The sequence below is a fragment of the Episyrphus balteatus genome, chromosome 1 (assembly GCF_945859705.1).
Source record: "Episyrphus balteatus chromosome 1, idEpiBalt1.1, whole genome shotgun sequence".
NCBI classification, from domain to species: domain Eukaryota; kingdom Metazoa; phylum Arthropoda; class Insecta; order Diptera; family Syrphidae; genus Episyrphus; species Episyrphus balteatus.
The window spans coordinates 123,476,489-123,502,657 of NC_079134.1; the positions used below are offsets into that span (position 1 = coordinate 123,476,489).

Consider the following 26,169-nt stretch of genomic DNA (forward strand, 5'->3'; position numbering starts at 1 on the left):
CCACTGCTTGGACCTAAATTCTTTTTCTCATTTGTGGTTAACCTTTTTACAAACATTCTCAAGAAATACTTCTCTTTTATTCTAGAAACCAAATCTTATCCCTTATCCGATAAGATTGCTAATATAAAAAAAAATCTAAGATTTTTCAAATTCAGCTCCTTGTCTCTAAAATTTTTCTACAACACTGCACTGAAGTACTTTCATGGCAAGGAGTTATCGCTGATTGTAAAAATCATTAAAGTAAGATACTTGAGGTTTGGAATTTTGAATAATTTACACCAGATAAAAATCTGAATTGTTTTTATAGACTCTTACTTTTTGTTTTTAGGATCTGCTGAAATGAGTAGGTACTTGGCATTGTTTGGAAACTCTGCGGTTAATCTATGGGTACATTGGATATGAAATAACTGAATAAATATATTCTTGGTGTTAATGATGAAAGTACTCGTTAGTTACTGGGATAAGTGTTTTCTAACCAAATGATTCTGTTGATAACCTTCAAGGTATCAGATCTAGCTTACTATCTTTTTTGAAACTGGATATAGTTTTGGATGATTGATAGAGTTATCGAACATAATGTTGTCATATTGAATCTAAAAACTGCACAAACTGTTGAATTTAAATCAAATACATACATATGTTAATAAATTTGACTATTGACTTACAACTCTCCTTTGTGTTGGTCACTCTCATTAGTTTGCAAGAACAGAAGGGACTTTCAATTTTCTGACGAATATAAACTTCTAAGATGAATGATATGCACTTATTTATGAGCCACGAATGATACACTTGGTGACTTTGTCAATTCCTCTTAAAGGGCAGTACCCCTACCCAAACCATTAAAAAAATGTCAATAAACAAACAGTGCAGTACACAAACCATTGGTAGAATAAAATTTCCAAAAACCAAATTTTAACTCATTTTTGTTTACATACAACATAACCTGATATTTTTACAAAAGCAAAATTTCAACAGAGTTTATATTGATAAAAAGTGGATCGAAAAATCAGTGTCAATAATAGCTAGATCTCCTCAATCTTAATCTCGTAACTTCGATTTTCCTATTAGTGAAAATAATTGTTAATTTGCATGCCTTCATTTAAATATCATTTTCTGCATTAATATTTTTGTTTTTTTTTATTCTGAGCTAGTGTTCAGACTCTAGACTAGAGTAAGTCAAGAACATGAACTTTTTAGTACCTATCTTCTTAACCTCTAACATATCTTACTCTAATAAAACTTTTTAAGTTAAAAAAAAAAGATTATACACAAGTACAAAATATTCTTGAGAAAATGTACTTTGCAGTTATTTAAATCTAATTAAATTTGTTAATTAACTTCCCCCCTTGAGAGGTGACCATTTAAAAATTTGTGTCAAAACAGCTTATAACATTTAAGTGCTAATTTCATACGAGTGTTTGCATTTAAAACAGCTTTAAACCCAATTATGATGGTTTTCATAATTAAGTGTTATTTCGTAGCTTGCTTACGATAAAGTTGTTAGTTCCATTTTTGAAATCCAAAAAAAGTGTCACATAACTTTATTTCATTATTAGCAATGATAAATTAATTATATTGCTTAATAAAGAAGATTGTTTGCTTTGTTTAACACAAACAATTTGAACAACTTTTAGTAGAATTTTCTGAACTTATGACAAACTATTTACAAATCTCAGATATGTGTACATATTTTGTCAATAAATATTTAAGATTAAATTAAGGCTAGGAGCACACATGCGATTTTAGTCGCGCGATTATTCAGTAGCAAAAATGGATCACAAGGATTTCAATGACTGTGAACACACATGCTTCTCGCGATTAAAAATTTGAAAATTGTGTCTACAGTCATTGAAATCCTTGTCATCTAATTTGCGACTGAATAATCGCGCGATCGAAATCGCATGTGTGCGCCTAGCCTTAACAAGTTTAACTTGTTTGAATTTCTAGAATCTCAATTTGCGAAAGAATCTATTATTCTGATTTATGTACAGGGTGTTCGGCTAAGAGGTTTGCTATTTTCATTTTTAGATTACAATTTTAAATACTTTTTTTTGTCAGTTTGATTTAATTTGGCAACATAGAGCCTAAGTGCTCCAACAAAACTCGAAGCCTTTTGCTTTGTAAACATTTTTTAAATATCTTTGTTTTAAACACTCTATGTAACTAACCTCAAAAGTCTAAAAGTGCATCATAGACAAATTATTTAGAAGTGGGTCTTAATTGTCTATGAATAAGATAAGCCTCAGTTTATCTTAGAAGCAAGAAAGTTAAGGCTTATGGAACTATGAAAACTGATGGATTCAAGCCATTTTTTTACTAACAAAATACAAAAATGTATGTTTATTGTTTCACTAACAATAATCAGCTTTGCAGTATTTTTTTGCTTTACGAAGAATAAAGCGATTTTATACAAAAAAGAATGCGATATTAGATATTACGTAGATGTATGCGAGAAATCAAGATACATATAGTTAATAGTTTTATTTCACAAATTCTTTGTGCGACATGTCGCTCTCGAGATATTGAAATTTATACTCAGAAGAAGCCCCTCTTGAATGCTGCATTCAAACTAAGCTGACGTCACAGCTTTTTTCAGATTTTTTCCCATTGACTGAACTACTTTACGAAGCATATTCGCTGCAGCTATGGAAATTTCTTATATGATGGAATTGCAATTGGTTGTACACTAGAGTGGAGCGTTTTTGGACTTTTCTTTCAGATCACAGCGTGCAACTCATGGTTTATGCCTTGTGGTCTTCTGAACATATTCTGAGACTTTTGTTTATGAGCGTTTCGCTGTGAGTTTTATATAGTGTCAGTAAACATCGACCAAAATAAGGCGTCTTAGTAAGGGTACGACAGATCTAACTGATGAGCCCACTGTCGTACCTGGGCGAAACGCTTTATAAATTTGGAGTTGAGGTCACTTGAACTTTAAAATTGAGGTATAATTATTACGCCATTTTGACTTCGAAATAAAAATTTAGCATGGGCAAGAATTTAGCATGGGCAAGAATTATGGAAACACCTAAATGTCAAATATCTAAGATATCGACATAAATTAAATGCAGTTACAAAGGTTAGTGTTTTATATAAAAATTAAATTATTAACGAAGTTTTTAAGTGTAGTATTAGAATTTGAATTTCAATTGAAATGGGTCAGGGGATGTCAAAGTATCATTTTCTTCCATAAGCGACGTTATTATTACAGAAAAGTTCTCAGTTTGAGTGCTCCATAGCTTTTAAAGTTAAAATAGGTTCTTACAAATATAGCAAATACAAACAAGTTGTAAAAGAAATTTGTTCTGGGCGGGATTTTATACAATTTAAAAAATCTGAATTTTTGCGAAAATATGCATTTTTCGGAGCCTTCCCGATTTCGTTTTTTTCCATTGACAACTCAAAATAGGGGATCAGATCTGGTTCTAGAGACCACTCAGCATAAGTTATGAGCAGTAGGTAGTGAAATGAAAAAGATTAAGTCAATTCAGATGGGTTCTAACGCCTTATAAAATATCGATTTTCGTGAAATACGAGCAATCTTCAGAGGCTTCCCGAATTTTATTTTTCCATTGTCGAATAAAAAAAAAATATCAGAATAAGTTCAGAAGACCACAAGGCATAAACCATGAGTTGCACGCAGTGATCTGAAAGAATAGTCCAAAAACGCTCCACTCAATTGTACACACAATATCGCCAAATAGGGGAATCAAGACAACTATGAAGGTGGTTCGCAAGAGTATTTTCGTCGGTCGGTCTATGTTCCGTTTTTTACAGTTAAAAATTTACAAAGCTTAGTTTGTTCGTTGAATCATTCTGGTGGTTGAGTCCAATGTCAACTACCCCACTACATTAAGGGCCCGCTCGCACTAGTTCCGAATTAAGTCACTTTGCATTTCAAGCGACGATACGTTCCCCGAAAAACATATTCAGCCCTATTGTGAGTTTCACGTGAACAAGATTCCACCCGGAAAAATTAAATTTCACTTTTCCTCTATTGTAAGTTTGGGCGACAAGTTGTTCGCGTCCCGAAAACTCCTCGTATCTTGAACTTTTTTTCAGCTTATATTAACTTAGGTTTGGGTGAAAAACAAAAACAGTTTAGTGGAAAATACTAATTTTCTTCCGATGAAACTTGCTAAACTTTTTAAATTCCCAGTGAACAAAAATATTTCGGGCGAAAAGTTGTCCACGTGAAACTCACAACAGGGCTGATTAATAATACAAAAGAATGGTTAGTTAATTTTTTGTAAAAATTTCACTGGCACTTCACGTTTTTGAAATATTTTTTTTTGGGTACAATTGTCGTCGAATTACATCACAGTTAAATTTTTTCTTGAAAAATGCCATATTAAAATGTTCCTAAGGTATTTTTTTTTCTTCAAAATTATTTTTTTTCTCAAAGATACCTATTGAAAGAAGGAATTTATGATACCTATCTCAAAATCTTGACTATTTTTTTTTTTTTTTTAAGTAATGAATGGTTTTTGGAATCGAATTACAGTTTGCGACTTCAGATTTGGATATAAAAAAATATTTTTGACTAAACGCCAAAAAGGCCTCAATTGAAAACTAGTTTTTAAGAATCTATAGCGAAAATAGTGATGCTGATGAGTATAGCTCAAAAACTAGACGTGATACAATAAATCTGTAAACAGTTCAATTCAGCACACTGTAGTCAATTAAAATCACCCACCATGGTTATTGCTACAGACTGTTTTTGTTTTTTTGCAGACCAGTGTAATTTGGCGGGAAAGGGTCGATGTTTGGTTAAAACACGTTGGATAAGGCTTTTAGGTAATCCCTTGATTACCATAGTCATAAAAAAGTGAATCTCTGCTAAGCCATTCGGACCGTGCAGAATTTAAGGATGCTTCTGCACTGGAGTGTTCAGAAGTGTGCTACAGTTCAGGGTAGAGTAAGTATTGGATTATAGTAAAAATTTTGTGAATAAAATAGCACTGATAAAGTTTTAACATATCGTCGACTTCAAGCTATTCAGCGTAGTCAAGACATCTTTTATTTCGGCCTCGATTTGGATTTTGGTTGAGGTTTTTTAAGGAAGATCAAAACCAACAATTAAGCCGTTCCCACTTTTTTCCGACTTTTATATTCAAAAAAGCCCGAAGCACTTTTTGAAAAAAAGTGATATATTTTTTTCATAGAAAATATAGTGCTGAATTTTATGGACTTTTTCGAATGAAGTAGCAAAGCAACAGTTCAAGTAAAACTTTGTATTCATGTAATTCAGTCATGCTCTTAGATTCCAACCAATATTTTTTGGTAAAAAGATATAAATCAATCAAAAATATATAAAACCTTATTAAAAATATCATCGTTTTGATAACACTTCCAACTTTATTTCCATCAATTTCTTTCTTGCTATCAATTTTTTTGTTCGACACACTTTTTCCATTTAATTTACAAATCAATTGCCAAAGTTGTATTTCCTCTAACACAAAACATACAAGTCTTGATAAGGGCACAAAACATTCAACCTACTGCACTCAACAAACAATAACGTCAGTTTCCAAAAGAACCTCCCTAAGGTCTAACATAAATAAATTAACATTCATTTGCACTATTTAATGACAGCGACAAAAACTTTTAAATCAAATACCCAAGGTCATGGCTTGGACAAGTTTTGTGTGGGTCTTTTATATTTCAGGCCAAATTTCATAAGTCTACGTCATCACGAAGACACACCGATACCACTCATAATTATTGAAAGCAAAATGTAAATTTCTTGGGAAACCCATAATCAAAGTTTGGTTGGTTTTGTCAAAGCATACGGTGGTCGGTCCTACGTAAGCTCTACGCGTGCGATATTTTGAGTTTGCCGATCTCGATCGGTGGGCAATGTCATAATCGTGAACCAAGCAAAACTTCGCACCTTTTGTCACAATAATTCCAGTTTTTGCAAATTTTTATTCAAATAAAATCACTGAATTTCTTGATGTTAAAAATTTTGTTTTTCCAAAAATTTGTGAAAAAAAAAATTCAATAGTAGTGTGGTGCACTTTGAGTCCGGTATCGGTTTGTCACGTTCGTATAGCAGCAGTGATGAGTTCAAGTTCAATACCAGTGAGTGATAAATAGAGAAAATTTAATTGCCCCTTTTTTTACGAACGTTATCTAAACAAAGTTGCATAGATAAATTAAATGTGGAAATATTTTGATATAAGATCAATTGATTTGCATAAAAACTGATACAGATAAACTCAGAAATTATATCCATAAGGCAATTGAAAATAAATTAAATAACACTATTTTGTATGAAGAAATGGAATTAATGGTCTGAAGTCTTGCTAATTTTGTTCATTAATTATGCAGTGGTGATGTATTTAAAACCACTTTAAAAGTCAAAGTGTAGTGTTTAGGGTAGAAATACCTATATATAATTAGTTTTCAAATCGGGTTATTTTTTTGAAAAAAATAAATGAATAGTAAATTAAATTTTTAAGTTTTGTCTGATGTTATATGTATGTATGTAGTATACTTCGCGTCACTTGAATAGAAACAACATTTTTTCTTTAGAAAATAGCGATTGGCGCTTTGGTGAGGTAACTTAGTAGATTTTTGGTTTTGCATTTTCAAAGAGGAACTTTTAACAAACAATGTTGTAAAAACAAAAAACCCAAAACAGAAACCGTATGGCTTCTAGTTGCGTTTTTTCGCATTACCTCACAAAAAACAGTGTTTTTTTTGCGTCACTTGAATAGAAACAAGCTCTTAAATTAGATAAAAATGATGAAAAATCCTGGAAAACACTAATTATAGTAAAGCAATATTAAGCTTTGACATTATTTGCACATTATAACCAATTATGGGCTACGAGCTACCAATAGGCACCACAGAAAATGCATAAATAGCAGCTAACATTGGAAATGCACCTGCACTATGCAAAATCGAGAAAGATATTGGAAAATTTGCCAAATTTGGATGAGATAATTTTTAAAATATCGTAAACTAGTGATCAAATCAAAAAATAAGACAGGTGAGACCCAAGTCACGAGCAGAGAAAAAAATAACTTAAAAACTAGCTGCAATTTTCTTCACTTTGCCGCTAAAATCGGTCAAAAACGTGGTGTTAGTGCGAATGAAACGTGTTGGTTTGTTCCATCACGGAAGTTATAAAATGAGCGCATCATTTAAAAAGCCTCAAAATGCAAAATAACAGCATTTTAAGTTCCTCTAAGATAACAAAAAAGTTAACTATTTTATAGTTGCATTCGAACTAAAAAGAAGTGGGGTAAAGAGTGGTTTTTTAAAGGAAAAACATACCAACTCAGATGGACAACTTTAATATTAGTCCTATTTCATTAGTTTATGAAAGAATCTTTTATCGCATCGCCACCAAAGGGCACTAAAATGTGTTACAGTAATACGCTTTGTTTTTATGATGTGCAATAGCAAAATTGAAGCTTCACGCTTCGAAAAAAGATGCAAACTTTTACAAAGAAATAATGGTAGAAGCTCTTGGCAAGTTTAGGAACGTGGAAGAACAACCGTCATAGAGATTGCGCAAGGGTAGTTCCAGAAAAAAACAACGCAATAGAAACAAAACAGATGCATTCCGGATGAAAACGAAAGTTTATTTCACTTATAGAAAATGTCATTTTCTTAATTTGTAAGAAGTTACCAAACACTTTTTTCACTTTCTCCAATTAGGTCCACGATTGTGTACAGTAGAAGTGCATTTTCAATGTTAAGTTCTATTTATGCATTTTCTGTGGTGCCTATTGGTAGCTCGTAGCCCATAATTGGTTATAATGTGCAAATAATGTCAAAGCTTAATGTTGCTTTGCTATAATTAGTGTTTTCCAGGATTTTTCATCATTTTTATCTAATTTAAGAGCTTGTTTCTATTCAAGTGACGCAAAAAAAAACACTTATTTTTGTGAGCTAATGCGAAAAAACGCAACTAGAAGCCATACGGTTTCTGTTTTGGGTTTTTTGTTTTTACAACATTGTTTGTTAAAAGTTCCTCTTTGAAAATGCAAAACCAAAAATCTACTAAGTTACCTCACCAAAGCGCCAATCGCTATTTTCTAAAGAAAAAATGTTGTTTCTATTCAAGTGACGCGAAGTGTATGTACGTATAGTATTCAAATTTTTGTTTAAGTTTACGACATAAATATGCGAAATTGTACTCAAGAATTTGGGAGCAGCAGTATTGACCGGTGGAAAATAAAAAATATAATTTCGTGTTAAGGAAATTAAGAGCGTACCTACGTTAGATATCCTGCAAATATTAGGTCTATTTGAGGTCTTTTTGGACAAAAATATGAAATCTGTCAAATAAGTGTAACCAAATAACACCTTGACAATTGTTTTGTAAACAAATGGTTTCACTGCTTTGTTTTTGAGCTCACATTTTTGCCCGAAAAATTATCTGAAATTTGCAAGAAGTAGAAATTGTTTCTCTATCTCAAAAATACTCTCTTTTGAGTAAAATTAAACACTTTTGAGTACCCAAAGAGGAACTGGGTTACAAATTTTGAAAAAAATTAATAACATTTTTTTTTGGCAGTCGGTACAACAAACTTCGTACTGCTCGCATAAAGTTTTTACAATTTATTTGCTATGGAATGTAGATGGTATGAGCAACGAAAATTTGTGTTTCTCTTATACAATCAGTCCTTAAATTTATACAAAATGACATAAATCTTTAACAAGGTTGTAAGTTAAACCTTTATATTTTTCATGCAAAAAATTCTTTATTCGCATAACTCGTTTTTTAATAAAAATTTTTGAAGTTATACTTCTTACTTCTTTCCCGTCATTTTGATCAGATTACAAAATTTACTTTTCGTGCATCTGCACATCAGTCAAGGTAGGGCCTAAATAAATATATGGATTTGGTAGGAACTTGACAACGATTAGTTTTACGTAATTTTTTAATATCTCCTTTTTAACGCGATGCCTCCCTTATAACGTTTTCCAGGTACTGTAGTTCTCTCGAAAGCGACAATACAAATTCTAATAACGTAAATATGGTAGTGCCGTTTCTTGCGAAAAACTCTAAATGTATCTTTTATTTAATCTAGTATATTTCGTTAAAGACGAAATACAGGCAGATATTTCATATCATTTTGAGCAATAAAATGTATTCAAATTTTCAAAATAATTTTTTTTTACGAGCTATAGCCTAATATTTTCTTTTAGGACCAAAATTAACGGTATTTGGCATTTGACCAAAATGGAAAAGCTTGTTTTTTTTCAAAAACGGCTCTAACGATTTTAATAAAAAAAAAAACTTGTGTGTCTTAGCAAAACAGCTCCGATTTTTTAAACATACAAAATTATTTTTGAACCATTTATTAACGGGCACCGTTAAATGTCATAGGTTAGGTTAGGTTGAACGGGGTGATAATCCGACAAGTCAAATCATCCCACTCAGATCTCGAGTTAGCGTGGGAATTGATCTGGATGGGTAAGGAAAGGATTTATTGGGAATTAGGTGTTGGAATTATCGCGTAAGCGTAGGGTGGTTTGAAGTGGCGGGAAAATTCTGCTATCTTCTGTGATAGAAAAATGCACCCTAAGCTGAAAGGAAGGCTCTACACCGCAGTTGTGCGTCCAGCACTCACATACGGTTCACAATACTGGAAAATGTACAAAAAGTATGAGAGTAAGTTAACGGCAGCTGAGATAAAGATGCTTCGCATGATAGCAGAAGTAACAAAGCTTGATAGAGTTAGAAGTACGAAGATCAGAGGAAGCCTTCATGTTAAAAATACCATCTCCCAAAAAATTGAACACGACCGACTCAGTTGGTATATTGCCATGTTCAAAGGAGAGATCCTGAGAACCCCGTTTAAAAAGCATCGAGATCATAACAGCGCCGAGCAAAGGAAGAAGAAGGTGTTGGAATTGGAAGTTGCCTGTCATAGTCCCGTTTTCTTAATTTCTGACTTTCTCCAAAATGACTTAAACGGTTCAAAAAAAAATTACACAAAAGCGTCGGAGTCCATAAAATTTAAATGTCTTGAAAAATTCAAAACCCTTGAAAAAAGTTGAAAAGTTAATGGTTCCTACAATTTTCAAAAAATAAATAAAAAATCTTTATCATGCTAGAAGTTTAATGGCATACTAAGATTGGAGTTAAAGACCATTTATAAATGTTCTCGTTATTTTAAAAACAATTTTTATTCCGTTTTTAACATTTCTTATTAAATTAATTAGGTCTTAAATAAAATCAATTTTTTCGTTTCATGAATACACAGAGAAAAAATAAGGCAGGGATGACTATGCTTCTGGTATATTTAACTTTATTTCTGGTATATTCAACTTTATTCTGATTAAATATACTAGAAGTAAAGTTATCCCTGGCGTTATGTTTTCTCCGTGTACCTACTATAAAATCATACATACATCCCGACAAACAATTTTGGTTCTATAAAGCTTTACAGATGCAACAGTTGTTTCTGTGAAGCATTATAGAATTGCCATAAGAGCAAGTACATGCTACCCAGACATGCATTCTATTGTGTTTGTAATAACATGTTCTCTTCAATCCAATAAATGCTCGAACTACATTAATATTTTATTTAATGCAAAAAAAAAAGGTTTTTGCAATCGACCGACCTTTAGTCTTTGTACTTTCATCGTGAACGTTAATTGAATTCTTCTGCCTAACATTGGATAGTTGCAATGTCTTTGTGATATAATAGTTTGTAAAATGATCCTTGGAACGAACAGCGTATACGACTGCTGCGCCAGGTACTCTTCATTAAACAGAGTTTTCGTGTTGATTATTTGTGCCCTTGATTATGAAAGTGGACTAAGTCACTTTTTGCATTGTTTAAAGAAAAACTTACATAATAATTTTCTTATAACGATTTAATTATATTTTTTTTATGAAATCACTAGAGGAGTAATAAAGAATTTTATTTACTGCAATTTCCATATTTTTAGGAGTGACTTAGTCCACTTTCATTATTAAGGGCACATTTGGGAAACCCAATCCCAGCATTGGCAGTATTTCTTCTCCCCTGTACACTGGATACTTTACTTATGTTGCAATTTCAAAAATATTGATAGAAGTTAGCAAAAGTTCTCGCAGTTTTTTTGAAACAAAGTTACCCACATCATTTGTTTTAATGATGTTAAAAATTGTATTTTCATAAATAAAATAATACGTATACGCCATAGTGAACACTTTTCAATAAAAATTAAAAAAGACGGCATACAGAAGAAAACATATTAGAAATTTAAATTATATTAATCGTAGATAAGTTTTCTCTGTCCCCTATAAATTGAACACTAAAAAGCTGCACAATATCTCACAACTTAAGAAAAAACTTAAATAATCAGATTTAAAACAACCCCACCATCAAATTAACTTGCATATATTATGCAATGTTACATAATTAATTTCTTTTCACTCTACCTCTCTAGACGCACTCTGCAACCAAGTTAACTAAAGAATGAATATAAAAAAAAAACAACAACAAAGCCTACAATAAAAGCAAATAATAGCAAACTTAAATACACATAATTTCTTCCTTATTACTCTGAGTCTGGTGTGTAATACAGTCATTATGTTATATGAAGAGGTATTTATTTTTTCTTAATTTTGTAAAATATATTCAACACCTCGATGATAATGTTTACTTCAAATATTGCACTTTACTATTATGTCTGAAGCTATAGTAAACGCCCAGACTTAAATAATTATATTGATGTATTCACTTTTTTGTGTTTTTGTTTATATTTCCCTTAATGCCGGTCAGTGGTTTATATAAAAAAATAAAGATATAAAAAAGTTCACTATCAACATTTGTCTTAAAAACAAACATAAAAGTAAAACACATAATGTATACGCAAGAGAGATTATTTGCGCTGAGCAGGCCACTTTAAAGTAAGTAAACAAACACAAAAATGTTGTCTAATGATCTTACCGTCGAATAACACTTTCGGATGAAAAAGAAAAATAGCACAACAATATGAAAAAACGGATAGGTTTATAATGATGGATTAATGAACGTCTTGCAGACAAACCTATATAGATATCCAAAGAAAAGTAGGTAATATAATGTCAGTGAAAAGGAAAGTAAGTTAAAGTTTCAAGGTTGGTTATCTGAGTGTCAAACTAATTACTTATGTTAGTTGCCTTTGGCCTCATGTCTTGTCATATCGATGGAGTTTTACATTCGACATTTGAAACAAAATAAACAGATTAGATAACAACATTTTTTCTTCTCAAATAAAACAAACTTAAATCCTTTTTACTAAATTGTTCTTAATATTTTATTTAAGACATAAGAAACTTTTCTCAGTTTTCAGTTAAGAGCAAGAAGTTGAATTAATTTCATTCTTAAAATTAATAAGAATTATCTGAATACAATTGGTTCAGCCTTTAAGAAAACAAACTCCATTTCCCAAAAAAAAATTTTTATTTTCTCAGAAAAAAGGTAACGCATTATTTGCTTTTTTTGAGAAAAAATAAAAAAGCAGTTTTGATAGAATCACAAACAAAATACTGTACGTAAATTTAATCGGAATCGTTAGACCTGTTTTCAAGAAAATTACAATAGATTTCCTAATGATCCAGTTCAGATCATTGTATTTATTTGCGAAACAATAACAAAACGAAACCCTGCTTTTGTTGAAAATAAATCTAATAAAAACAATGATCTGATCTGGATCACGAGGAAAATAAAACAAAGCTAATATCTCATAAACGTTATATGGGAAGTGTGATGTTTTCTTAGGAGGTATTAAAAGAAAACTAGAAACGGGTCTTAGAAACTACTTAAAAATTATCTGTCCCCAGTTACAAGCAAATCCATCCATGCTCAGACGCACAGCGGCAAATTAGCATTTGCTAATTTTTCTTTCAAACCTACCTGGTTTGGCTGCCCAATATAGGGTATGCTAAAGTATGGAATTTTTAAATGTAATAGCTTTTAAAAGTTGCATTACTTATCAAATTTGTTTGTTAATTGCGCCCTTTGAATACAAAAACAAATATATTAAATATATATCTTTATAAGAAAGAACTTATAAGCTTATATTTGTTTGAATTGAACACTTAGCAAAGAAGCTGAGAAATAATACATATGCGAAGAAAAAAAATCATTTTTTCATATAAAATAGTTTTTTTCCTAACAACTTCAACCGATTTGAGCGAGCCAAAGACGAACTATATTATAATTTTTTTACATATTATTAAACCTTAGACCCTAATAAAACTTTTGACCACTATTACATTGCAAAATTAGGGTATACTTTTTTTCGGCCATACAAAAGTGACACTGCCTACTGCCCAAGGTTAGCCCAAGATTTTTTTTCGCTAGCTCACCCTTAGTTCTAAAATTATAACGGAATTATTTTTTTTTTTTTTTATTTATCAAAAATCACAAAAAATAATTTTTTTTATTCAGTGTAAAAATTTTTGGTTTTGCACTATGGTTCGTTTGCCCAACATTAGCCCAGGATAGTCCAAGTTTTTTTTTTCTTTATTTCACTATTTATACAACAAAACTCTTTTTTTTCATATCAGAAACCGAAAAAATTATGATTTTTTTCCTGTGAAAAAATTGTTAGTTTAAAACCTTGGTTTTTGTTAAGCCAAGGTTAGCCCAGAATAGTCCAACTTTTATTTTCGCTATCCTACGCTTAGTTTAAAACTTATAGAAGAATTAGTTTTTATTCACCACACAAAAAAAAGTACGCATACACCACAGTGACCTTTTTTTAATTTATAATTAGGTAAGAAAATTTAAATCTTATTTTTGCCTCTAATGTTATTTATTTGACTTAAAATTTTTACTTGATTGAATGTAGTCCATATAACATTCCTGTTAAGAAGCTTAAGTTGATTAAAAAGAGAAACCACAACCACAATATAAAAATATTTTTTCAAGTGTAAAAATAATTGTTTTTTTGGTTTGCCATACAAGCACCTAAGAAATCTACATGCTTAGTAAAATCTATCCAAAAATTTTTCAAAAGTAAAAATAAATATAAAGTGGTGTGAAGTGTTTTTTTTTAAGTGAAAACTTCTTTAGTATCGTAGTGATTTGAAACAAGATGAAACGAAAACCCGACACGAACATTTAACTTGTTGTAACTTTTTTGTTTTAATAGATAGATAAATGAAATTTGTACTGATAGGTAATTAAATAAATTATAATTGTACAAAATTTCAATTAATTTCATATTCAAAATTCTGAGATAACGGTACAAAGATGTTCTTTTTCTACACACGTTATATCTTTTGATCTAGTGCACATACAAATTTGATTTAACTTTGATACGCATGCCGATAACATAACCCTTTATTTGATACATCACACATAACGGTACGTGCTCTACAAGTAACACAATCTTAAATTGAAACAATTGAAAAATACCTCAAAACACATGTGGAAATCTGTTGCCGATGACCAGCCACCAGTGTAGGAAGTACCGTAATCTCAGTTTCAAATTTCGACATAGTTGGCTTTAAAAAATTCTTAATTTTTTTTGTAGGCATGGTAGAAATATGATTGATACGTCATATAAAAAGTGAAATAAGCTTTCAGATGATATAAAATTTATCATTGGTTGTAATTTAAAAAAAAAAAATATTTAATGAGAGAAAAAAGATTGATTTTTGTACTTTTTTGATGAAAAAATTGATTGGGTTCAAAAAATTCTAGCTCTTTTTGTAGATGTTGTATAGACATGGTCGATATAACTATTTTAAGCTGAAACAATAAGCTTTCGGGTGATATAAAATTTATTATAGGTGGGTGGATTTAAAGGTGATAGAATAGAAAAGGTAGACTTTTTCGATTTTTCTTTGCAAGAAAAATGATTTTTTAATGTTTCACTTCTACCACGTGTGAATTGCACACATGATTTTTTTTCAGTACACCATTAGAACTTTTTAGACCTTTCTGAACTAACCTTGATAATTCCAACAAATTACATCCCTTTTTTTCGTCAGCCCAGCCTTAGTTCAAAAATTATGACAAAAAAACTTTTTTTAAATTACCGACAAAAGTTATTGTCATAAAAAAAAAAAAAAAATGATATATTTCATTATATATTTTTAATTATTTCATTTATTACCATATTTGTTTTGCTTCTTTTAAATTCAGTTTAAATTAATTTTTGTCCTAGGTATACAAAAAAAAATGATGTAAATTGTTGGAATTTGTTATGATTTCATATTTTTTTTTTAATCATAATACATATAAAGCTTAAATAGTTTTTGTTTTTAGAGAATAAATAGGAAACTTTTCAAAATGTTTTGCTACCTAGTTGAAAAATTCCAAGAAATAGCATAGTAAAAGGTTTAAAAATATGTGTTACTAGTTTGGCATTTTTTTTGAAATAATTGAATTTTGTTCATTAAATATGAGCAGAGCAGTTATACTAAATCCAAGGTTGAACAACTTTTTGAATATAATGCAATTTATTTAATTTTTGATGGACAGTTTTGCCAAGTTTTAACAGTTCATAGCTGAAAAAAAACTTACTAAAGTCGAATCGCGGCTTCCATGCGATTCGGCAGCCTATTTCTCAAAATTGAAACATAATTTCGATGTTGTGAGCAATGGGCAGTATTTCCTTCAAATCTGAAAGATATCTAGCTCATAGTAGATTCATGCGTTCAATACCGCCACTTATATTAAGCAACCAGCGGGTGTAAGAAGTGTATAAACTCTGGATAACCTTTCAAGTTCAAAGTATATAAACAAATTTATGAACTATCGAAGTGTAAACTAAATTCATTTAACAAGTCCTCAATTCTAGCAGTTCAAACACTTTATAAGCAATGAATAATTACTTCACCAGTATAAAAACTCTTTCGCTTGTAATCAGATACGCTATTGTCTTATGACAAATGCAGTCGAGAGATGGGGCAGTGGTTGAGACATTGTACCACTTTAAACTTCATCCTCTCAATTAGTGTTGCTTTAATGCGCCCACCTGTCTAGCTTCATTGTAAAGTTGCATAATACAATCTGCAAGGTAACTTCAGAAATCAATGTGCAGAACCACCAAGAAACGAGAGTGCAAAACTAGAGCCTCAACCCCCATTTTTTGTTTTCATGCATACTCGCTGCTGCCACTATATGTATGTCTCTATTTCAAATTTTGAATGTTTCACTGAATTTAGGCTGGCATACTACTACAATTGTAGTAGTAAGCCCCGCATTACTATCTTCATCCACTGACAACAAGCTGACTAACTATTGTGGGGCATAAATATTTACCACACATTTATACCAGACAATGTGAAAAGTCGAATGACAGACTGTATGGATATATTATGCAACACGATATGGCGGGACTTTGAGTGGTGGTTTTGGTACATTGGATAAGCTAGTATGAATGAGTTTCCTTCTACTCTACACCCGCTGTTGTTGAAGCATTGAAGCAGAACATACCGATAAAAGAAACACACACATGCAATACCAAAAGCCAAAAACTTTACTTTTCTCCTTATCATGGTCCGGAAAAACTCAAATAACTTCTCAAAAGTCATTGATATGCGAAGCAATAATTTTTCGAATTAAAACAAAAAGTTACGTTGTGGAATGCAAGAATTTAAAAAATGATAATTTAGTTAAATGGGGAACGGCTCTCGAAAACAATGCACCAGCATGTGATTTTCGTTAGCCAATAAAATTTAATTTTAAGATTTTGGTCTCGATTTTCGACTTTATAACTATGAGCCGCTTTACAGATGTTAACTAAAACACGTTATTCAAATTATGGCCTTTAAAAGTGAGCATACTTTTTTGTTGCCTACAACTTAATACCTTTTCTCTCTGACTAACAGAAATCGAAATTATTTCAAAGAAGGTACAAATTGGGAAAACGTTTAAGCTCCGTAAAGCCAGAACTGCGACCTTAAAATTTTTGAATCAAACTAATCTAATTTGTTTGTCCACTTTTTGTCCATGTTTGTCAAATCAAAATTTTCGATTGTCTACAAAGAGCAAATTTTGTTCGATAGGAAGTCTGAAAAATGAAATTTGAGCATCGCCAATTATTGCAATCGTTTGTCCACCTCGAGTTCTATGTACATTGTACAGTACATTATACAGTACATTGTACATACCAAATATTATCGTTTTTCCACCTTCCGTTTAGGAAAAATTAATAAAAATAATTTTTTATAGAGACTCTCATACAAAATATGTTTTCTTCAAAAATCCCCAAAATTTTTTTTTTTCAAAAATCAAATGGCCATCGTTTTAGATTTTAGGCATTTTCTCTTCGCGGTTATTAGACATTTTTTTAAGAATTTTAATTTTTCCTTTTGTTTTTTTAAACAAATTTAATCGTTTGTCCAACACCTTGAGAAATGGAAACAAACCAAAAATCATCGTTTGCCCTTTGCCCACCTTATGTTAAGGAGATAATTCCCCACAATAGTTACGCATAGGTACACCAAAATGTACATATGTATGTACTAAAAATTTCAAAGTCCCCTAAAATCTTTAAACATTTTTTTTTTTTTTTTTCAAAAACTCAAACTTCTGCCATTTGTCCACCGGGAGTGGGTCAAAATTCTGACTTCAAAATTCTGGTTTTAAAAATTCTGATTTTTTTTTTATATTCTGTCTTTCAAAATTCTGCTTTTCAAAATTCTGACAGCATTTTTTTAAGAAAAAAATTCTGCTAATTCTGTTTTTTTTTACATAGTGTATGCGTTTACAAAATAAAAATGGGTTGGGGTCGAAATTCTGTATGGGCCAAAATTCGGATTCCAAAATTCTGTATTTCAAAATTCTGTATTTTAAAATTCTGTGAATTCAAAATTCTGTATTTTAAAATTCTGTAAATTCAAAATTCTGTGTTCCAAAATTCTGTAAACAAAAAATTCTGGATTTCAAAATTCTGTATTCCAAAATTCTGTACTCCAAGATTCTGTAAATGATAAAAGAAAAATTGTTTTGATAATGAAAAAAGTGCGCACTTTTTTCATTATCAAAACAATTTTTCTTTTATCATTTACAGAATTTTGGAGTAAAGATTTTTGATATTTTCTATGCAGAACCTTGAAGCAGCTTGCGTTCGACAGCTTAAGTTAAGTGTTATGAGTTAATCGTAATATAAAGTGAATTCAGAAAAAATGGAAAATATTACATTACACCTAATAAAGGAAAGGAAAAATTGTGTGTGGATGGTTATATGTTTAATAGCGAAGAAAGAACAACTTTAAAAAAAAATGGAAAATAGGATACTTAACTCAGATTAGTTATACACTTAATTACTCTATTCGAATTTCGTCAAAAAAAAGTAAATTTTTTGAGAAAAATGTTATTCAAGCCAGCAGAACACGATTTTTTTTGTATGCAAAATAAGATTTTTTTTATGAAAATTTCGGAAAATTCATCGGAAAATGGAGCGCATAATTCAAATTAGTCGAACATTCAATTATTTATGTCCAATTTTTTCGAAAAAGTGGAAATTAAAAAAAAAAAAAACTAATTCAAGTTAGTAGAACATGAATTTAAATGGAAAATATTTTTTTAATGGAAAATCTCGGAAAATTCTTCCGAAAATTGGATACTTAACTCAAATTAGTTAAGCACTTAATTATTCAAGATAATTTGAAAAAAAAATTTTTTTCGAAAATCACAGAAAGAAAATTGTTTTTGTAAAATTTTTTTACTAACAGTTTAAGGCATTTTTCTAGTAATTGCTCTGCTAACTTTAAATCAAGTTAGTAGAACAGTAAGTTTTTCCAAAAGTAGGGGAGCACTTGATTTAATTTTGGGGTACTCAATTAGCACTTAATTAGCACTAAAAGATCCAACAAAACTTATATTCTGCTGACCTTGCTCTGCTTATTTGAGGGACATGTTTTAATGTAGAGACTTAGAATTACAGAACTTCTAAAAGCAGAATAATGGATTTGCAGAATTTTGAAAAACAGAATTTTGGATTTACAGAATTTTGAAATACAGAATAATAGAAAAGAAGAATAATGGAATACAGAATTATGTTCATACAGAATTTTTTCTTCAGATACAGAATTTTGGTCATACAGAATTTTGGAATACAGAATAACGACCCGTTCCCAGTAAAAATCCTTGTCCAATTTTTTGAAAATTAATTTTTATTTGATTAATTAAAAATAATTTCAATTATTACTTTATCGAATATATTTATCATAGAAGAACTTTTCTCAACTGATTTATCAAAAACAAATGAATATTACAAAAATTGACATAGTACTAGTAAGTAAGCAAATTTAGCGAGATGATGATTTTACAAAATTCTGCAAAAAATTAAAAAATTCTACAATTGAATCGGTTATTTCAAAAACTACTAAAGTCCAACAATTTGAATGTTTCAGGAACCAATAAAAATTGTCTCATCCTCAAGAAAACGAAACTCGAATGACTTTTTTAAGCTTAAGCAGAATACGCACCTAGCTTTGAGGAACGATTTTCAGCAAAAAAAAAGTCGATTTAGAAAAAAATGTGACTTAAGTGGTTTTTGCAATGACCGATTCAATTGTAAATATTTAAGTTGTCTAACGTTTAAGTTACTAATTCCTATAAATTGCTCACATTGTATTTGTATCCATATAATACAGTCAAATAAGGTAAAAAAAAGGGGTTTTGATTCTTAATGACAATGGATATAAAAACCTTCATGCAAAATTTTGTTCCGCTACCATAACTTTTAAGGGTTTTTGGGTAGTAAGTTAGCTACTGTTATAATAATATAGGTTGACAGATGAAAAATAGGTATAACTTTTTTCAGAGACGTCAGATTGCTTTGATTTTAGATTGGAATCAGCATTAAAAAATATCTTGAAATCATGTATCAACGGTATGTGTATATAATATCATCGTCTATTTTTGCTAATTATGAAAATCTCCATTTCGCGCTTTGTCCTTCAAAATAGCGACTTGCGGCCATGAGATTTTTCTAGAGTTATGTTATAGAATGCCAAAACAGGCGCAGGGACATACATAAGTCCCCGGGACACAAGTCCCGAATTTTTTTTCGGGACTAGTGTCCCACTTTACTGGGTCATAAGTCCCGAATCCAATTCGGGAATTATGTCCCACCCTACTGAGACAGAAGTCCTGAATTTTTTAGTCGAAAATGGGACATAAGTCCGGAATAAAGTAAAAACTATTTTATATACATATTTTTACTATAAATGTTCATATAGGTACTAAGTAATCCATAAGATTATTTTTTGGTGCCATGAAATACCGCCCAAGTGAAATAAGAAGTCTTTCGAAAATTGGCATAATTTTAATTTTCAAAAGAGAAATAAAGCCATTTTTCAACATTTGACTTTATTTCTCTTTCACGTCAATTTATTTTCAGAAAAAAAAATGTGCCTCGTTTCGGTTTATTAAAGCCAAATAATACCAATATGATTTTTATATCATTCCAACTTTTCAAAGAATAAGTTTTATTTTAAATTTGTCTTACTTCAGTTTGCGAAGGAAAAAAAATAAAGCTCAAACTTCAAAGAGAATATTTTGCCAGTTTAATGTTCGTTCCAAAGATATACTTGTGTTATAACTCGATAAACGCGAAGCGGAAAATTTTTTTCCGATATCGGTTCTATTATTTTGTCAGCTGTAGTCTCTAATTGTCTCTATAGATATATGTATTTACTCAAAAAAAAAATAAGTGGGACATAAGTCCCGAAAAAAATTTTCGGTCTCAGTAAGGTGGGACATAATTCCCGAATTCGATTTGGGACTTATGACCGAGTAAAGTGGGACATTAGTCCCGAAAAAGAAATTCGGGACTTATGTCCCTGCGCCGCCAAAACAAAGGTATTGAGCAGAAAATATTTCTATTAGCACTCACTTCGAGGTTAAACCCTTATTTGACTGGATTAATAGCTTAGGTTCAAATACTTCGCCTTTAAAACTTCAAAATACTTTGATATTGATACCCATCATTACAAATGTCATAGACGCCTAACATATTTTTTTTTTTTGCACCAGTAATCCAATGACCAATTGACTTCTGCAACTAAGTGAAAGTAGTTTAAATGGTTTGAATAAGATAACCAAACATATTAATGACCTTGAAACATGTAAACACAAAATTTTGTTCGATGATCTGATCATAGCCATGCAAAATGAAACTATAAAATTTTGCGTAGGCACACATGGTAAATATCATACAAAATCAGAGCAAAAATGTTGTTTTCCAGAAGAAACACAAAAACAAACCTCAAAGCTGATGATGGTTTATATTCAGGTTCATAAACATGATGTGAGGTGTTTTTGCAGATCGGTAGTAAATGTACATGAGTGGGCTTGTAGGTCATGAAAATCTGAAAATAAGAGAGCTTGAAAGTGATCTTCAGTTGGGAGTTTAAATTGATTTATGGTGTGGGAGCAGGGGCGTACACACCATTGGGGCAAGCGGGGCAGTGCCCCGGGGCCCCCGACACGCCTTAGGGCCCCGAATGGAGATAATGCAGAGAAGGCAACTTTTTATACATGTGTATGTATATTGAAGCAAAAAGATCAGATGTTTTACATGAATCACTTCGAACACAAGAGAGACAAAATATTTCCTTCAGTGTAATGCATAATGAATCGGGGGCCAGCTATATATTTATTTCATCTCAAAAAAATATTACCTCAGGGGCCCCAAACAAATAAATAGCTTTTTTGAGAGAAAAATTATATACCTTAGAGCTTCAAAAAATATTACTTGAATAATCTAAGCGACCAACGAATGTTACATCAGTGACCCAAAAAAAAGAGTAGAGGGTTAACGTACTTTTTTATTTTTTCTTATTTTCTATATCAAATGGGACCCAAATATCAAATGAATGGGCCCCAAAATTTAGTCCTGTCCCGGGGCCCCAGCAAATCAACGTACGCCACTGTGTGGGAGATTACGTTGAGATTTGTGTTGAACTTATAATTTATCGGAAGCAAATTAAGGAAAACCCATTAAATATTTCAAGATGCAAAGTGCATCACCATTTTTGAGATTTAGCCAAGAATATTAATATAAGAAAAAACATCAATAAATTCTTATTTTTTAAATATCCCCTTAATTAATTAAAAAAAAAAACTTAACAAAAAAAAGATTTTTTTATAATTTGTATCTGATAAATTTCTTTCTTTTATTTCAGCCATCATCACGTCCTGAGTCGGATTTCACTCTAGATCTTCCTAGAGCAGAACAATTACGGATTAAAATGGAAAAGGAAAAGAAATTCCGACGAAGATGTCGTTATTTAACGACATTTTTGAGCTTAGTTTTCTTCCTATTAACAGTAATGGTTGTTAGTCTGGTACTAACACGAGGAAAACGAATGTTTGGAAGTATGATCTAAGAAAATCTTAAGAATTATTTGCAATTAAGAATAAAAAGCCTTTAATGTATAATAAAATCCTACATACGAATAATTTTAAATTTTTATTGATATCCATTCTTGGATTATCCTATCTAAACATAAATTAATAATAATTATAAATTGCTTTAGTAAAATTATAATAATTATGTACAACGAATCAGTGCCGTAATAATAATAAAGGGTGTACAGTATAAAGCTGAAAAATTATAGAACAAAAAAAAATCCTGGGATTTCTAGGTTATTGGGGGAAATATTGACACATAAAAGAAAATATAAAAAACATTAACGCACATTTTTTTAGTTAAAAGTTCTTGATTGTAGTTTGCTTTTTTATTAATTTTTTTTTTTTGTTTAGTCGTTTAGTCTTTTCATGTTGCATAATTAATGTGAATATATAAAAAAAACAGTATTGTTAATAAATTATTTTGTGATCTTAGTTTTTAAGTGAATATTCTTTAATTGTATTAGTTATTATTGTAAAATCATTTAAAATATTTGTTTAAGTAAATTGACCGTAACAAATTTGAGAAAATATATACTTTGTAATCAAAAATTTGGTGTGTTTTAATTTAATAATACTTTTTTATTTTATTTGAAGCTATAAAAACGGACAATTGGAACAAAAAGTAAAAATTTCTGTTATCATTTGTCTGTTTTATTTTCATCGTGATGCAGATAAGATCATTGTATTTATTTGCTTTACAACAAAAGCACGATTTCGCTTTGATATTGTTAAACAAATAAATAGAATAGTCTGATCTGGATCACAAGGAAAATAAAACTTGGCTAATATTTTATACTTTCAAAATTACAATACATAAAACAAAGATTATATAATATCTTTTTGACTTAGGTACATCGTACATGTCAAGTTGATTTAAAAAGAATCAAGAATGGATTTAGTTTTGCTATATGGAAGATGTTTCATAAATATATGGAATAAATTCATGTGCGGCCCAAATAATAATCTATCTTCGCCATGTCGCCATGTCGCTTTGTCGCCTTATCGATATGTCGTCCTGCCGCCTTGTCGCCATGTCACCATGTCGCCTTGTACCCATGTCGCCTTGTCGCCATGTCGCACAGTGCGGCGACTAGTGCAAAAAAATCAACAAAAAAAAGAATTTGCCAAAAAATGTGAAGCAAGTATGCCAAATTCAAGGTAATAAGTCTGAATGAATAAATCGACAGTTAATTTATGATAAAGTTCAATTTTCTGTTGTCAGAGATCCTCAGAAGATCAATAAAAAAAAAACAAACAATTAGAGTAAGATTTGTAGTTACCGGTTAAAAGACCATTTATCTACTGAAGAAAAAAGGAACATATAATATTTTTTTTAGCTAGGTTCACATTCAGGAGAGAAAATATAATTATTCTTACTGCATATTTTTTTTCTACATGTAAATTTAAATTTTTTTGAGAGTCCAAATCAAAGCTTCTTTGTTCGTGGTAAGTACTAACTTTGATAAGTCATATATTTTGAGAGGGGTCAGATGGGAAAAAAGCGTTTTTATTTAAAGAAAGAAAACAATTATATCTTTTTAAAAAAGTAAGTTTTGTCTGCAGAAACTTGCGCTTTCTCTTGCAACAAGTGTTTGTTTACGAGTATTTTTTACATAATGTGTTCAGCTAGGGAGCTTTTTGATGTTTGTTTTTCCAACTCAACAGCCCGATTGCGTGGTGTTTTGCAGTTAATGAAGTCAAAACTACATAAATATACAATCAAATTTAGAGCCTGAAAATCAAGAAATCTTAGCAAAACACTTGTTTTTTTATTTTTTTCCCAAATTCCCATACATACTCAACTTTTTTTTTTAAATTTGATTTTTTTCCAACATCTCCATACAATCAACGCACTGTGTGTCGCCTTGTCGCCATGTCGCCCTGTTGCCTTGTCGCCATGAAGCCTCCCAAGGTCCCAAGTAACAATTTAGCTTTCATAAGGGTCAATGCAAGCTATTTTTTGGCTTTCATAACAAGAAGGACAGGTCTTATGCAAATAATTTTGGCGCATTTTACGGAAATTGCGTAGGGCTTTCCTTCACAGGTAATCCACAAGCTAATAGCTTGTGACAAGCAGCTATAAATGGCCTTACGGAGGTCTTCCGGCAGAGGGTTTATCTAATGCACAAACCGTTATATAATAAGGCCTTATAGAGGTTGTTGTAAGTGTTCTAGAAGATGTTGAATTTATGCATAAAAAAAAAGAATTAATTGAATTTTATTCCATTTTTTTTTATTCTCTTTTGATTTTTTCTGTTTTGCATTTTCTACATATTATTTTATTTATTTTAATTTTTTCCTATTATGTTTCTTTTCCTTTTTTGGAAATTCCACTGCTTTTTCTGTTGTTCTGAAATGATGAGAATATTATTTTAATTGAAAAAGAACACATTTTTTTTTATTTTCATCAAGAATCGATCCCACATACCTCTGCATACCAAGCCAGCACCTTACCAGTAGACCATGCTCGAATATTAAAGATGAGTGGAAAATTAGGAGATAATTGAAACCACAAATTTAAATGCAATGTTTTTTTCTAATGCGTTACAAACATTGCATATCTGCAGGATAAAAACTTTGCATACTTACGAGATGAAAACATTGCATACTTACAAGAACCTCTTGGAACAGGTCTTATGAAAGCCTTCTGTCACTTTAAAATAAAAGGCTTCTTTAGAACGTTTTAAACAGGTCTTCCCACTAACAATTTTGCTTCTATAATGCTTTACAGAAGCAACAATTGCATCTGTAAAGCTTTATAGAACCAAAATTGTTTGTCGGGTTATAAAGGTCCTCTTTAACTTATATTTACAAGGCTTCTTCTTAACACTTCTAGATAGCCTTAAGGAGACCTCCTTTCTTTCCAAAATGGTAATACAAACTATAGCTTGTCGAATCGAAAAAAATGGACCTTATGCAAGTAAAATTATTACTTGGGCTTATCGCCATGTCACCTTGTCGCCATGTCACCTTATTGCCTTGTCGCCATGTCCCCTACTAGCAATTTTGCTTCTATAATGCTTTACAGAAGCAACTGTTGCATCTGTAAAGTTTTATAGAACCAAAATTGTTTGTCGGGTCGCCTTGTCGCCGAAACTCGATTTTAATGAGTCTCACATACAAGAGTACACGCACTTTCACACACACTCCTCTGTTTGACATTATATTTTGTCTGACATAAAAACAGATTTAGAAAAAATTTCGTGCACAATTAAGGCTTAACTAGATACACCACTTTTTGAAAAAGTACAAAAGTGAAAATATTTTTTTTCTGGCTAGCGCAATTTTTTTGTGAAAAAGAGTATACAAATTGTTTTTTAGACCAAAAAATAAGCTTTCTGCATCATTAGTTTTAATTTTCCACCCCGAAAAACTACACAAAAATGCATTTGGAAATTTTCACTTTTGTACTTTTTCACTTTTTGAGCCAATGTAGTTATACCTTTACAAAAATAGATTTCATCTTTTATTTGCCAGGAAAAATTTGAGACTTTTACACAAAAATCTTAAAAGCAAAAAAACGACGTAATAAAGGCTTGGCCACACCGGAGGGTATGCGGTAGCGGTACGGGTAGAGGTAACGGTACTTGTATGAAAAAAATTCCAAACTGACATATCAACGTTCAGATGTGGAGTTTTTTTCATACAAATATCGTTACCGCTACCCGTACCTCTACCGCATACCCTCCGGTGTGGCCAAGCCTTTAAGTTTTGCTCATTCACTAAAAGGTATCGTGCTAGTAGATTGATAAAAATTGAGTTTCTCAATTTCACAACATGAGAAAAAACTAGCGCTGCATGTCTTCGTAATTTGACATCCGAGAACTGTCAATTATTTTTTTTTCCG

At 30.9% G+C, this 26,169-nt stretch overlaps 1 protein-coding gene across 2 annotated transcripts in view; it reads left to right on the plus strand.

Moving 5' to 3' along the window:
- Nucleotides 1-22,840, plus strand: part of LOC129917846 (uncharacterized) — a 148,326-nt gene extending 125,486 nt beyond the window's left edge. For both annotated transcript variants that reach the window (XM_055998040.1, XM_055998033.1), the window contains exon 4: nucleotides 22,094-22,840. In XM_055998040.1, the coding sequence (XP_055854015.1) occupies nucleotides 22,094-22,297 (204 nt within the window). In that variant the 3' untranslated portion in view covers nucleotides 22,298-22,840. The remainder of the gene's footprint in view (nucleotides 1-22,093) is intronic.
- The last annotated feature ends 3,329 nt before the right edge of the window (nucleotides 22,841-26,169 follow it).